This window comes from Leptonotus elevatus, chromosome 1 (genome assembly GCF_054856555.1).
Source record: "Leptonotus elevatus isolate MCC_2025b chromosome 1, RoL_Lele_1.0, whole genome shotgun sequence".
Taxonomy (NCBI): domain Eukaryota; kingdom Metazoa; phylum Chordata; class Actinopteri; order Syngnathiformes; family Syngnathidae; genus Leptonotus; species Leptonotus elevatus.
The window spans coordinates 31,388,006-31,404,204 of record NC_141239.1 but is presented as its reverse complement, the minus strand read 5'-3'; the positions used below and the strand labels follow the sequence as shown (position 1 = coordinate 31,404,204).

Sequence of the window (16,199 nt, the reverse complement as noted above, 5' to 3'; positions counted from 1 at the left end):
CCAGCGTGTCCTGGGTCGTCCCCGGGGCCTCCCGCCGGTGGGACATGCCCGGAACACCTCTCCAGGTAGGCGTCCAGGAGGCATCCGAACCAGATGCCCGAGCTACTTCAACTGGTTCCTCTCAACGCGGAGGAGTAGCGGCTCGACACTGAGTCCCTCCCGGATGACCGAGCTTCTCACCCTATCTCTAAGGGAGAGCCCGGATACCCTACGGAGGAAACTCATTTCGGCCGCTTGTATCCAGGATCTTGTTCTTTCGGTCACGACCCACAGCTCGTGACCATAGGTGAGGGTAGGAAAGTAGATCGACCAGTAAATCGAGAGCGTCACTTTTTGGCTCAGCTCCTTCTTCACCACAACAGACCGATACAGAGTCCGCAGCACTGCAGACGCTGCACCGATCCGCCTGTCGATTTCCCGCTCCATCCTACCCTCACCCGTGAACAAGACCGCAAGATACTTGAACTCCTCCACTTGGGGCAGAATCTCAACCCCGACCCGGAGAGGGCACTCCATCTTTTTCTGACTGATTTCAATAATGGGCTAAACACGCGTCTGTATATATATATTTTAAAGTAAACTATACATCTACTTAAAATGTGTTTCTGGATCAGGGTGAATTTATTGTGTGCAACCACTTGATAAAATCAAAGTGAGTAAATTCAACACACTATTTTTTTTATTGAATGTCAAAAAATACACACATCCGCAAGTCTAATATAATAAAATAAAAATATAATAAGAAAATAGAATGTAATTGAATAATTGAATTGCGTAAAACTTATTACAAACAGAATAAAAATACAGAAGTAAATAAAAACAAAGTACTGGGATAAATCCATGTAACAATTATGATATAGAATAAATATGACATAATAAATGTTTAAAAGTAGCACAAGTATAATATTAAAAACTGTCAAAATAAAAAAAATCAGGTTAAAACAAGTAGTATAATAATAAAATGTATGAAAAAAATATGTATCTAAAAAAAAAATATACATACAAAAAGCAAAAGCATGCAAAAATACATAAAAAGCGAACATACAAAAATTCGTATAATGAAATGCAAACATAAAATATATATATATATATATATATAGAGAGAGAGAGAGAGAGAGAGAGAGAGAGAGAGAATATAATTCTCAGTTAGAGACAGTATAGATTAAAAGTAAGTATACAGATAAAAAAACAAATAAACAAATAAGCAAAATATTCTAATGTGCATGACGTAAAGCATATTAGTATGTGATCATTGCCATAAAAGAAAATTGCGGATGTGTCTTTGAAACAAAAAGAAAAAGTCCTCACCTGAGGACGTCACAATGTCTCATTCCTTAAACACTGACATCACAGTCACGATTGTTTTTTTGACGTCACTTTCTTGTCAGCCTGCGTCAGAAGTGTCAACTTTAAAGTCAAAAGCAAATTAGATTCTTGTACAATTTGGCTTGTACGCGCAAGATGGCGCCCTTCGAGTTCCACATTGGCCATCAACTGACGTCGTTGACGTCGTTCCAGGGGGCGGGGCGGGTTTGTAAGACCAACATGCGCTGTCGCCAATCATATTCCAGCATGTAAACACCTCCGACCAATCACCTTTTGAGAAGCATGTGACGTTGCAAGTTTGATTCCGGCCCTCTCCGACGAAAGACAGCCGACCGGAGACACTCCGAGTCCGAGCGGCGGCTAGCCTTACCACGGCCTGCTTTTAAAGTTCCCGGAGGAAGAGACAAGGGGGGACCGAAGCCGCTGCCGAGCTCAGGGGATTTATTTTCTATTTTTAATTTTTATTTTTTTTACTAACACGCTGGGAGAACTGTTATTCCGATCAGGTAGGACAATGAGAGCTAATTTGCCACTGTCGCTTGTTTGGCTATGTGACAAGCTCGGCTAAAGTGCTAACTAGTAGTTAGCATGAGCTCAGAGCGAAAGGAATGAGGCTGAGTAATGTGAGGCACTCCTTATGTATTCTTAATGGTGTGTAATGTTATGATTCCAGGCGGTTTGGATTATTGGATAACTATGTAGATTCTAACTGATACTGTTTTGTTTTGCCTTTTTTTTGTTGGGTAAATGATATTGAAGGTGCCAAACGGGAAGAGCGAAGCTCGTGTGAGAATCAACAGAAAATGGCGGAGCCGGACAAATTAAACATCGACTCGATCATTCAACGTCTTTTGGAAGGTGAGACGATAAATAACGACAACAAATTGTGTGTTTTGTGCGAATAAGATGTGCGTTTATGCTGTGAACGTGGAGATGACTGACTATGTGTCGATGTCCAGTGAATGACATACAAACACCATCACTACACAATGATAAACATGTACACTAAATCAGTGCTACAATTATTCCTATTTTAACATTTTGCGTCAAGTGGAGAGATACTTGACAGAAGTAATGTTTTTTTTCTTCTCGTTGGTGGCTTACCACGATTGTGTAACAGACAAGGAAAAAGCCTGAGGACACTTAACGCAAGTGTAAATCTTATCAAGTATAGTTCATCCGTTGAACATTCACGCGCACACACATACTTGTGTCTTTTGGTCGTTGCAATGTAGCCAAGCTTAGGGAAAAGCAAACGTAACCCACCACCTTGTGAACCATAATTGTTGTATTGTCTATTTTATGCAGTATATGGTGCTTTGACTTCAATTTAATTTGTTCTGTGACTATGCTCATTTACCACATCCTCTCTGTTCATTGATGTGAATTGAATGGAATACAGAAACCAACCAAAAAGTGTTTTCATTAAGCAAAATAGCATTCTTTTGTAATGTCCTTCATAAAAGCATACTTTAATAACATAGTTGAATAGAATTTAAAGAAATAAACCGGGTTTGTATCATGTTTTCATTCATTAATTCATTTCGGTTCATGCACCTTGGCCAACAGGTGTCAGGATAATACATAAATTTTATTATTATCATCATTATTGTTAGAATTATTATTTTTAGCTCCCATGCACTGGCCTTTTTGTTGACGTCACGGAAATCATTGCGTGAAGTATTGTACAAAATGATAGTCGGACTTTGCTAAAATGAGCTTCTCCATTTTGCTTGATAGCCCATTGTGTAGCATGCCCTGCGTTCATTGGCTCATCAATGAAACCTTCGCTGATTGGTTGTAGCTCCCGGCGACAGCGACAAAAGTTGAACATTTTTCAAGTTTCTTGTATCTCGTTGCAGGCCTCTGTGTGCATGCTAATTTTTACACGCAATGTCGCGTGTCGCCCAGTGGGAGGGGGGGAAGGCGTCTTTCGCCTTGTCGCCCTGCTTCCATAGGAAATGAATTGAGAGCGAACAACATCGCCTCCCGCGTGTGGCGCCCATAACATGGAGACCGTTGCAACTAACCTGCACTAGTCAGGCTTGTGATTGCTAACTGTTTAGCATAGACTAATTTTGTTGGTGTTAAATAATGCATACAATATACAATATAATAATATATCCTCGAAAATGGATTAACAAAAAATATTTTTAAAAATAATGTTTTTTTGGAGGGGGTGGTCGTCTAATCGATGGAATCGTGACATCACTACCTGTAAGTGACAAAATATGCTGTTTTCCTAATCTAAAGCTGTAAAACTTGAGTTAATAAATGTTTGCATGGTGACAAACAACATAGAAAAATGTATATTTGGGGAAAAACTGGACAGTTGTGTGGTCATGGGTTATTTGTCGGTAAAATGAATGAATGTTAGTGGAATGTTGGCTTAATAGAGTTGATCTGCAGGAGGTGACTTGGATTATTCACGACAAAAAAATAGCAGGCACAGCAGTCATATTAACTACTGTTGACTTTGACTGTGGACCACCTGCTGCTTGTGTGTGCAAACAAGGCAGATAGTGGCAGTACTTTATATACTGTTATGTAACCCTGCTGACCTTCCATGTGTCTTTCTTTTTTTATTACAGACCATAACACGCAATCACTTGTTTGTGTTGTGTTGTGTCAAAAGTGTAACCACACTCACACACACTCGCGTATATAAATAATAAATGGATGATTGATTGTGCTGTACAATGTGTCCACTTTCTTCTGAGTGTCAACAACAAGCCAATTAAACGTGTTGGGATAACCACCAACTCAAGTCAATTGGATTACTGACACACTCAAGTAACTCAACTCTTACTATGTGAGCGAGTGACTGTGTCTTTTAGTCATAATGGGTTTCTTTGTGTATGTGAAAATGTGATTTTCCTTGAGTGAGTGATGTTTGTGTTCTTTTTTTTATTTATTTTTTAAATTTTTTTAATGTGTGATCTTTTCTTTTGTGTTTTTGAAAGTGTGTTTTTTGTCTCTTGTGTACGAGTTTGACTTTTTGTGTGCATGACAGTCATTTTATATGTGTGTGTCATTTTTGTGTCCAACATATTTCTGCGTGTGTTTGGCTTATTTGTACGTGTACCTGTCATTTTTGTGATAATTTTTTTTTCCTGTTTGGCACTGATTTTCACGTGTATTGTCATTGTGCTTGTGTTTTGTCCGAGGGATTTTTATTTATTTATTATTATTCCTGTAAAGACTTATTTAATCACATCAAAATAGTGTACAAAACAGTACATATACACCAATCCAAGCATATATCTCTTATTTTTTTCTAATAAAGACAAGAAATCAAGAAAAAAAACACACATATGCTAAACTACAAGGAACTAAGGGGGAAAAAACGAATTGTTATGGTATGGGTTAGAATATGTCCTGTGAGTGTGTGACTTGTATGACACTGATTTTAGTGTGAGCGGTTTTACGTGTTTTTGTGTGTGTGTGATTGATATTTTAGTATATGTGAGTGTGATATTTTTTATGTCTTTGACTTTTTTCTTTTCTTTTTTTTTTTACTGATTTGAGCGTGTGATTTTTATTTATTTATTTTGGTATGTGTGGCACTCTGATTCGCATGTGTCTTACCATCATTGTTCTACTTGACTGTGGGGGATCTCCCCCACACACACCTTGTTGGTGCTGTGAGTGTGTGTTTTTGTGGGTGGGCAAGATGGTGATTTAATTTCATTATTTTGTGTGAGACTTTGAGTTTTGTGTGTGTGAAACTAGTGTAACACAATACATGAAGTTGACTTTTTACCAATGGAGATGCTGTTTGTGTGTTTAAAAAAAAAAATATATATATTTTTTTTAATCTCAGTCTTTTGTGTATGTGTCCACTGATAAGCCTGCCATTTCCAGCTAGCGGCACGGTTAAATCCAAAGTTAGCTGTATTGCAGCTAAAATAGCTTTAATCCCACTTCAGGAGGCAGTACCAGCAGTGCTGCTCGTATTTAGATGCCCTTTCACTATTTTGAGCCTCCATTTTAAGTAGCTGCTCTACTGTACTCTGACCTCCATTGACTGGACTCATTTATAGCAGCAGCATCATGTCTTCCGTCATTTTGATGATGTACATAATATTTGGATTCTAGCAGCATAATTAATTATCAGTGATGTCTTATACATTTTAGCAGTCACTTCTCACAAGACAGAAAGTAGAGTATTGGAAGTGTGTCCATCATAAAACAACACAGCGGGAGTGCAGGACAAGTGTGGCGTGGTTGTGGGAGGAGTGCGATGTCACACGGTGCATTATGGCGGCCCTCTGCTGTGCTATAAAGCAGCATGTACGCGTGTGTGTGTGTCTGTGTGTCTGTCTCTGTGGGCGTGTGATTGAGGTAGTCATTCTTGCACAGACCTCAAAGGAAAAACAAACAAATCCTAAATTTTCTTGTCCTCATTAAAACAAAAAGCTGACATTGGTGGAGGTCCTTATTGTTTCTCTTTATTTAATGTTCTGTGCCCATCTAATGTATCACATTTTATTTTTGACCATATTTAATGGTCTCACATTTTGACCGTTATGAAATTATTTGCACACCAGAAATGTGTCATACATTACATTACATAATGCATTAGTGTTGCACGGGGTACCGGTATCGTACCTTGATGTTGGTAAAAAATGTTAGCCAAAAATTGCTCTGTATCATTTAAATTGTTTGCACCGGTACTTAAAAAAATAAAAACGAGACAGCCCGACAACTCTGATTTAAAGGCTGGTACACATACACGCATGGCCACCTGTCTATCGATATGCGGAAACCGCCTTAAGCGGCACGCCTCTTTCAGCTTGTGTGCGAGAGGGCTCAGGAAGATGGCTTCACACACACTGAACATTGAAGCGCTCGCTGGCTGTGCACTCCTCATTGAGAAGCATGACGCGTAAGATGTCATAAGGAATTTTTTCTTACATAGCCGACAGCCACGGGCAAGCCAAACGACATGGCGTTTTGTAACAAAAGCAAATATTTTAGTTACAGAAAAAAAAGCAACAATCACTCCTGGCCCTGCAGTGGACTTGAGGTGCGTTCAATGAACAGGCACACAGTAGGAAATCAAAGGTATGCATAGAAAAAGCTCGGATGACTGACAGAGCAACAGGTTGTGACACATTTTTTGACACTTCCCTTAAAAAAACAAGTTGAGTGTGATTTATTTTGTTCCCAGTTTGCAGTATTTGATGACGCATTTGACTAATTGGGAGCGTAATGAAGAAGAGCAGAGACATGCACGCACACTCAAGCAACGTTACATTGAGTCATTGGAGTGCCACTGTATTACCAATATTTAAAACGGATTACCTCAAATGCAATCAAATACAGTACTTCAAGAATATGGCATGCAATGTAATAGCACATACAGTATTTACATAAATTAACATGTATACATCCTAATATTTTGAATGAATAAAAAAATAATAGTTTTGCTGCTTTGGCTGATGTTTTAGATTTTTGTTGAGGTACCGTTTCAGTACCAGTATCGAGGTATTTTATGCAGGTATAGTATCGAAGTTAAAATGTTGGTATCGTGACAACACTATAATGTATTTTACTTAGATATTTGACAGTCTGTGCACCTATAATTTACTTTATTTACATATTTCATGGTCTGTATATTTGCAATTCACCACATGACGCAATTTAAATGCCTGCACACCTACAGTGAACCCCCACTAATTGAAGCGGATTAGGACCGAGCTCTGAAGCAAATAGTGAAAATATGAGTCATTGATGCCGCCCTCTAAAAAGGCTTGTTACTGCCTATGCTCTACATACCACAAAATTATGGCAAAGTGTTATTTTTGTCTAAATGAGCCCCCTCAACTCAGTTTGACATAGTTCCGAGGTACGAAGATGCCACAAGATGGTACTGTAATGCAAGAGAAAAAAAAACTGTTATTGGTTACTTACTTTTATTCCTTTAGCCTTAGCACAGAATCCACAATTTGGTATTTTTTCAGCAGATGGTTGAGGGTATGTTCTGTTCCCCCAAAATGTACAAATATTGTTATAATACTAAATGTAGCACATTTACATCATAACTCTGTAATATACCATACTTTGACCAAATGTAATGGTTTTTGCACTTAGAAAATGTATTCTATTTGGGCCACCAAATCTATATATATTTAATGTTTGTGTTCTACTAGTTGAAATGTACCCAATGGGATCATATTTACTGCACCAAATACACTCTGCATGTCTTATATATCAAATTTAGACCTTATTCTATTCATGATGCATGTGAACGTGTGATCTAGCTTGTTGGGATCACACATCTGTCAATCAAACTGAGCTCGGCTAATGAGTGCAATTACAGTAGTTATTTCACTTTGGCTTCATTTGGCAGCTTTTCCTGTGTCTGGGGCATTCTGGCCTTGTGCGCATTGATGTGTCCCTTATTCATCTTGGTCTACTTCTTGCGTTGCAGTCAAGGGCTCTCGGCCCGGCAAGAACGTGCAGCTGACAGAGAGCGAGATCCGCGGGCTGTGCCTCAAATCTCGTGAGATCTTCCTGAGCCAGCCCATCCTGCTGGAGCTGGAGGCCCCCCTGAAAATTTGTGGTGAGCTCAATTTGAGGTGGTAATTTTGTAGCATTCTGTGCATTCGCACAGATACGTATGCCTGGATCAAACAAACAACTCTTCTGTGAAGTTTGTAAACGCATTTATTTGAAAATTTTCCAAAAGCGCTTGTTGCCATCTCGCTTTAAAAAATGCTTGCTTATTTTACAAGAGATGACAGGTGGAGCCTTGATTTAAGATATGCCACTTTTTGTTGTCAAAATCCACAAAATCGTCCAACACGTTGGCAGTGGCAAGAGTAACTGTTTCCCATACAGCGATTGCAGTTAAAAGTAAACCAACCGGGTGCAATGTTGCTCAGATAATAGTTTTCATGATATCGGAACTTATCAGAAACAAGACACACTGCACTAGTTGACATCTGTGAAATGCTACTAGTGTAGCATTGGATGTCAACTAGATTGTCTATACAGGGCTTTACAGTAACTTTTGCGCTGGTAGCACTGGTAGCACTGGTGTGTCCATCTTTTTCAGTTGGTCGCATCAAAACAGGATTTGGAAAAGTGTAATGGAAAAGCAATCACTCAGGGCCAAGCAAGACCGTTCCGATGTGGATCCGGTACAGTGAAAATGGGGCTTCAGTGCACCATTTTGCCTCCCTTCCACAGTTGTGGTAGGAGTAGTGAAACATAATTTCACTAGTAAGACAGCTGTTCCAGTAGTGTGCTTAACGGTAGCTTAGCAAATGACTGGAACGTCATACAATCATGGAAAAAAATGCTAATTTTTGAGTCTGCACCTGTATTCGTTCTACTAACGTGCAGAAATGTCATACAGTAGTGGAAAATACTTACCTATAATACATTGAAATTCTTCTGTTGCACCTTCCTTCTACTAGTGATCTGCATGTCTTGCAAGTAAGAACAAGACACATTACTTAGTAGGATATCGGCTAAATACTGCAACAGCTTGACTCTTTGCATTTCCCAGCCCCTTCCCCTGACCCCAACCATCAAAAATGATTGCCTACCCCTAATCCTTGCCCTAACCTCAACCATAATCCAATTCAAACCTAAACTCTAAAAACAAGTCTTGACCCTCAAAAAGAGGTCTGAACTAGTGGGGTCCAGCAAAATGGCCCCACATGGACGGGTGGGCCCCATAACTCTGTAAAATCCCGAAACGTTGGCCCCACTGTGTAACAAAAACAAGACCACACATACCTCAGAATGCACTTAAAATGCTCTCTGGCGCCCCCTGCAGGCGATGTTCACGGCCAGTACTACGACCTTTTGCGGCTGTTTGAGTATGGCGGCTTCCCTCCGGAGAGCAACTACCTGTTTTTGGGCGACTACGTGGACCGAGGCAAGCAGTCCCTGGAGACCATCTGCCTGCTGCTTGCCTACAAGATCAAGTATCCGGAGAACTTCTTCTTGCTGCGCGGCAACCACGAGTGCGCCTCCATCAACCGAATCTACGGCTTCTACGACGAGTGTGAGCAGCGTGGGCCACAAACTGATAGAGCAACTTGTTCATCTGTGTCTTTTTCTAAATGATGTTTTGTGCCTTTCAGGCAAGCGAAGGTATAACATTAAACTGTGGAAGACCTTCACAGACTGCTTCAACTGTTTACCAGTGGCTGCTATTGTAGACGAGAAGATCTTCTGCTGTCATGGAGGTAGCGACACTTTCACTAGCACTTAAATGGCGTCCACACATAAGGACAATCCTGCCAAATTTGACAAAGCAAAAGTTTTTGCAACATATTTTAAAATGTTTTACCGTTTGATATTTATGCGCACTAAAAGAAGGATTAGGGCACAGTTACTCGTAAGACACAACTGCAGTAGTTGACACGTGTGCTATTACTCTTTACAGTATAAAATTATATGAGTTACACTAGCACTTAACTAGTAGTACTAGTAATGTGCTGATGTCAACTGGTGCAGTTTTTCCTTAATTGTAACATAGTTGTTCTACTAATGAGCTTGAGTCCTTCTAGTGAATTGTCTTATGAGTGGGGATAAATAGTGCATTTGCGCAAAGTTTGCCTTAGTTTTCTGTTTCTTCTAATTCTCAAAACTACTGCTACTATGGACTAAATGCCGCGGAGGAGGCGGGACTTCACACTTCCGTTTTTTCACCCATCAACTTCGTTTCGGTTTCCGGTTTGCGACGTGTGGGCCCCATCCCAGTTACTTGCGCTTCCGCCTTTGTGCCCCTCGGTTGCGCGTTCCCGTCGACGGATGCGAGGCTGCGAGTGTGTAGGGTCTGTCTCAGTGTCTGAAGCATTTCAGATAGCCGAGACGCCGATGAGCGGGAGCGTGCGGTTGGGGGGCGCGGGGGTGGGGGTGCAAGTGTTGGAACGCGGCCAGCAGTGGCCAGAAATGGCACTGATGTGTAAAACCTGGAAGTCGGAAGTCCGTGGCATCTACCTCATTTGCATTTTCAGTGTGGTTGCCCTGTGGCTCCATGCTGCCTCTCACAGGTCAGTCTTGGGAATACGACCAATACATTGCATGAGCACTAAGAACACTTGGCAATTTTTTTCCTCGTTTGGGTTCTCTAATATTTTAGATGTAAAAAATTGGTATGCGTGTACCCCAGATTGGGTAGTGTACCCTAATGAAGTGACTATGGCTATGGCACATTTATTAACTGACATGACCTTGCCAGGCCTGTCTCCCGATCTCCAGTCCATGGAGCAGATCCGCCGAGTCATGCGGCCCACCGACGTGCCCGACCAGGGTCTGCTGTGCGACCTGCTGTGGGCAGACCCCGACAAGGATGTGCTGGGATGGGGCGAGAACGACCGCGGCGTCTCCTTCACGTTTGGTGCTGACGTGGTGGCCAAGTTTCTACACAAGCACGACATGGACCTGATATGCAGGGCGCATCAGGTAAGCCGTGGTGTGGGCGACCTCTGGAAAATGAAAAATCACAACATGGGTCCAGACATGCAACACAACTATCTATTACTATTGTTTAAGCTCTCCTCGTTTAATGGTCTAGACCTCACCAGGGTACCTTATTTCCAGACCTGTGCACCTCCTAATGTACTGTAGACACATCAACCATGAGATAAAGTACATCAGAGGTGCACACTTCATTTATTATAAATTTAATGGTGTGTACACTTGTAATGCACTGTATTTTGACCATATTTAATGGTCTGCATTAGTGATGCAACGAATATTTGGCCACCGAAAATGAGAAAAATATGAATTTTCGGCATTCGGGCGAAATAAAATTGGAGCTGAAAAAATATTGCTGAAATAGGATGTTGTGGTAACGCAAGCAAAAAACTGCTGCAAGCAAGCGTATGTATGAATAAAACGCCAGGGGTGAGCGTTCCGCCTCAATGTTAATTCATGAGGCTAACCCGGTCGATGCTATCTCAAATCAGCGGCGAGGAATAATGTCAAAGGCACAAAGTGTTAGCGGAAAGCAGTATCGTGATCTCCGTATGGTGTGTGCGCAAGCGAGAGAAGAGGACGAGGAAGGCAACACAAGGCAATGGTGTGCGTGTAGCCGCTACGCGCTACCTTACACAACCTTTGGTACACAACCTGTATAGCTCAGTGCACCTCTAAATGAACTTTATTCAATAGTCTGTGCGCCTCTAAATTTACATTTGAATGCTTTGTGAACTTCTGCTATATCTTATAATAGTCTACGCCTCTAAATTTACTTAATGGTTTTGTTATATATATACCAAAATGTACCTTATTTATTTATGTGCCACATTTAATTCAAATGATTTTGACCATATTTTATGTTCTGTGCGCCTGTAATGATCAGTGCACCGCTGCTCTACCATATTTAATACTGTGTGCACTACTAATACACCATATTCCGAACTATTTTAATGGCCTGTAACTGCTAATGTATCTTATCTTATTTGTGCAGGTGGTAGAAGACGGCTACGAGTTCTTTGCCAAGAGGCAGCTGGTCACTCTCTTCTCCGCTCCCAACTACTGTGGAGAGTTTGACAACGCTGGTGCCATGATGAGTGTAGACGAGACGCTCATGTGCTCCTTCCAGGTCTGTGTCTGTGTGTTGCTCTGTCATGTTTCACTGTAGGTGTCGGGTGTTGACCGCTCGTACACAAGGAAACTGTCCAAAGGACTTTAGCCAACTACCTGTTTGTGTATCTCAGATCCTGAAGCCAGCGGATAAGAAGTTGTATCCTTACGGCGGCGGTGCTGGAATGGGATCAGGAAGGCCCGTCACCCCGCCACGAAATTCTGCCAAGGCCGCTAAGGCTAAGAAATAACACCCACTACTGGCTAATCCCCCCCCCCCCAACCCAAGTCCACCTGATGGTCTTTTGTTTGATTTTCTCCTTCCTACCTACCAAATGTCTTCTTCTCCCATACACATTTCACTCATTTATTTTCCCCATCTGTGTGCACGTCTCACACAGGAAGTTTGTTTTCTTCTCATTGTCCTTTCCCGACAAATAAGCCGCGTTCATCTTTGAGGTGTACTCACTGCATTATCTACGCCGTCTTCTCAAGATGGTGGCTTGCTGGTTAGGGTGGGTGGAGGGAGGGCCTTACATAGTGCACGCTGGCTGGGTGGATGCACAGGCTGTAGCCATTCAAAAAGGAGCGATTTAAGATGTGAAATTATTTAGAATTTTGTAGATATTTGAAAAGCGACATCATGTCTTTAAGATGAGTAAGCATTGACAGGCATTTCCCACATCACCCCCACAAAGACGACGATGCATCACTCTGCCAATAGCAAATACGACCTTGTGAAGGTGGCATTTATCTTGATGCTAAATGAGGTGTGGTGGAGGGTAGGATAATCTTGAAGGGTCTCTCACCTACAATTCCAAGCACCTCCAGTCCAGAACAGTCGACTGCAGTATTTAAAAGATGCGAGAAATCAGTCAAAAATAGGTTCTGATAATGATAAACTGCCACATCGCTCAGTGCCATTTAGGCTACGTTCACACTTTAGGGTTCAGTTACTCTGCTGCGATTACCTGCACAGACAGAGATCAGCAAAAAGCTTAGTCACAAATGTATACTGTAACAGAAAAGATCAGCATCTGTGTATGGATGCACTTTTTAAAATCCATTTTAGTATCATTTCCTGACATCTTAGCTGGTTAAAAAATGGCAACATTTTTAAAATAATGAGCGTGAAGGAGCAACAAGCTTTTTTTTTTCTTTTAGAAAATATAACCTCTGAAATGTGGACCAGGTTGGTACTTCATATTTAGTCCTTTTTTTTTAATGGACCAATGTGTCGGTTTTTTTTGTCTTTTGTTTTTTAAAGATATTAAATTGTGTGAATCTTGGCTTGCAGGTTAACTCTGGTGCGGTTCTGTTCACTTGAGTTCAAAGTGTGAGAGCTACGATAATTGGTTTAGAGAGAAAATTAAATTCCATATTTAGCGCCCCGTGTTGCTAAGCACTTTTTCGAAGCTTTTCTCAGCTGTAAAATAGCAAATTATATCAAATTTAAAATGGATGTAAAGTAATGAAGTAGACATTTTTGTTTGGCAAATGTGCACGTTGGTCACACAAAATGGGGTCCAATCAAGTCATGACTTAACATATCGCTGGCGTCAGGCAGAAACCTTGTCACAAATAACAATTTGGTAAATTTGATTTTTTTCTCCCAAATCTACATCTTTGGTCAGTCCACATGTGGGTGTCATTTTTACAAATGATTGACAAATCTAAAGTGTTGAAAATCGCTTGCTCTCTTTGATGATACAATGTTAATGGTTGAGCAAACATCTGAAAAGTCTCCTGAAAAGTGACCATTTTGGAGGTACACTGTTTTGCCCTGATGCCAGCTATTTCTTCTTTTTTTATATAATGCGTTATGATAAAAATATGTAGTGTCAACGCCAAGAGAACCGGACCAAAATACTGAACATAGTATGCGTGCAAGTGAACTCAAGCACAATTGGGTTCACTCGAGCAAGCGTGTGAATATGTTTCTGTCACACAGAACATAATCCAATGAAGTCACAATTCAAACTTTTTTTTTGGGGGGGCGGGTACAACTTTTGGTATGATGATGAAAATGCCAAGCGTGAACGCTCAGCCAGGCAGACTACAGTACCAAACTACAGGTGTCTATTGGCTTGCAAGTGAAATCTGGCATGGTTGGCACTTGGGTGCAATTACACACTATCTTTAAAACAAGCAATCTGCAATGTTAAAACAGCACAAGAATGTGGGAACAATAATTGAACTGGCTAACTAGACTGCATCAGTTGGTTTACAAGTGAACTGAGGACCGGCGTTAAGTACTGGTGGCTGAATAAACGCAAGTGTGAAACCGTGTGAACATGGACGGGCCTCTTGTAAGTGAACTCTGTTCACTTGAGTGGGAAATACCCAAAAAGGAAAGGGATAGGATATCCCCTAACCATTTGACAGCACATTATACAAAATATGGGTCAATCAGGTTGTGAGTTGTGACAAAAAATGGTTTTGGTCCAGGCCAGAGTACTGAACCTCAGGTGTGAACACGACCTAAAATGGGGAATACTACGGGCTTAGCGGTTACCATGACAACTAACCAAAGGAGACGTGAAGGTACGGCGGCCAGGATTTGATTGACGTCTTTTGCTTCTGCTTTTTTTTGGGTGATGGGATAATAAGAGCCATAGACATTTTAACGTTCATCATGTGTAACATAAGCGTGCATGGAGTCGGTAATAACAATAATGATGATAAAAATAATAAGGCAAACAGGGTGTCTTCCCAAATGGAAACATATCTTTCTGCAGTCTTTCAGGGTTTCTTACACTTTTTTCGGCCGTCTCCTTTTTTCCGGTCTCTGTAGCCATCTTTGTCCGCGTCCTCCATTTTAGTCTCGTGACGACGACACGTCCGCGCCCATCCACTGAGATTAACTCAGGAAGCGATCAGGAAACGCAAAATCATACGTACCCAGATACAAGACACCAAAACCTTCAATGATAAGTGTGTCGCCAGGTAGAATAGAGAGAAAAACGCATGCGATAACAGTCCAAGAAGAAGTAAATAAAATAAAAAAAACTTCAAGATGGCCACATGAGGTCACTTATATAATTTCATAATAGCTGTACAGACTTCTGCTTTTGTTTTTTTACCATTATTATTAAACACTTCTTTTTTTTTCATATTGTTTTTTCTTACAAATGTATCTCTCTATAAATGTAGGATTTTTTTTTTTGTTTAAAGGCACGGATCAGGAATGTTTTGCACCCATGTCCTTTCACTGGATGTGTTAGCGCAGTAACAGATCAGATCATTCCCATGTTAAAATGAAAGAGGAACAAGTGAAAGTAATTACAATGATATTCTATTTGTTTAATTTCACCTGTAGTTCTCAACCCATTGCAATCTGTCTCTGTTAAAAGCATAGAAATAAAAAAAAATACATAGAATTTGTATATTGGTGTCTGGTGGCTTTTTGTGAATTTTGTTGGCTTCTGTGTGACTACAAAGCAAGTTAAAAATATATAAATAAAATAATAGTGCAGTGATGGGAACTAATTTTCTCCATTTTCATGAGGTGACCCACTTTTACTTTACTACATAGTTTTAAGTTAGTTTGTTTTTTACTTGTATTTTGCTACTTTCGTCTTAATGTTCTTCTTTAACTTTATATATTTTTTGTTAAATTAAAATATCTGTTCCTGCATTGATGACAGTCAGTGTTAATATATTTCAGAAGTGTGTTTCTAACGTGCATTAATCAGCACACTAGTAGCTCTCAGCTTCAAAAAGGTTGGTCACCCCTGTTTTAAACATTACTTAAAAATTTGGGTTTTATTTTAAATGAATAAAAAAATTAATATAAAGGATCTTAAATTTAATCGTACCCTATTTGTAGTTTTTGTTAAAAGTAATTGTAGTTTTTATATTTTGAAATTTAATAATTTTAAAAAGGCACTCAAGGCCTCCCTTTTTACTGTATGTACCACAAAATAATCACTTAATCAAAGCCCCAACTTCACTACTGGTATAATGGGGTTGTCATTTTATTGTTATTATTGTTTGTGCTTTTATTTACCATTTAGCATTATTTAATTAAAATTGTAATTAACTATTATAATTGACGGATAATTAAAGGCCCATTACGTAAATTATTGTGTATCACGGCTTCAAACACCCCCCCCACCCCCGTTGCTAAAGTGGGGGCTGAGAAAATAAGGAATATCAATTAAAATGCTGCGGTGCATAACTGGGGTTACACATTTCTCCGGTGTCATAATAGACGCCGTTGCTTCGGCAGTGATGGCTGCGTGTCGACTACATGTCTCCATTAACCGATCGCAAATCCACGCTTGCTTCTTCAACATGTGTCATTCTGAAACATTACC

The 16,199-nt window shown here is 40.3% G+C and overlaps 1 protein-coding gene across 1 annotated transcript; it reads left to right on the top strand.

Annotated features, from left to right (window-relative positions):
- The first annotated feature begins 1,623 nt into the window (after positions 1 to 1,623).
- On the top strand, positions 1,624 to 15,266 carry ppp1caa (protein phosphatase 1, catalytic subunit, alpha isozyme a). Its single transcript, XM_086091811.1, has 8 exons — positions 1,624 to 1,832; positions 2,086 to 2,184; positions 7,763 to 7,894; positions 9,119 to 9,349; positions 9,429 to 9,533; positions 10,532 to 10,755; positions 11,765 to 11,899; positions 12,015 to 15,266. Exons 2-8 carry the CDS (start codon positions 2,130 to 2,132, stop codon positions 12,129 to 12,131), a joined length of 999 nt encoding a protein of 332 aa, XP_085947937.1. The 5' UTR covers positions 1,624 to 1,832; positions 2,086 to 2,129; the 3' UTR covers positions 12,132 to 15,266.
- Positions 15,267 to 16,199: the final 933 nt, after the last annotated feature.

Bases quoted from the DNA above. Each gene is read 5' to 3' on its own strand.
- ppp1caa (XM_086091811.1), top strand. From the start codon at position 2,130: ATGGCGGAGCCGGACAAATTAAACATCGACTCGATCATTCAACGTCTT. The intron at 7,895-9,118 runs GTGAGCTCAATT...CGCCCCCTGCAG, and splicing joins GGCCCCCCTGAAAATTTGTG to GCGATGTTCACGGCCAGTAC. The intron at 9,534-10,531 runs GTAGCGACACTT...TGACCTTGCCAG, and splicing joins GATCTTCTGCTGTCATGGAG to GCCTGTCTCCCGATCTCCAG.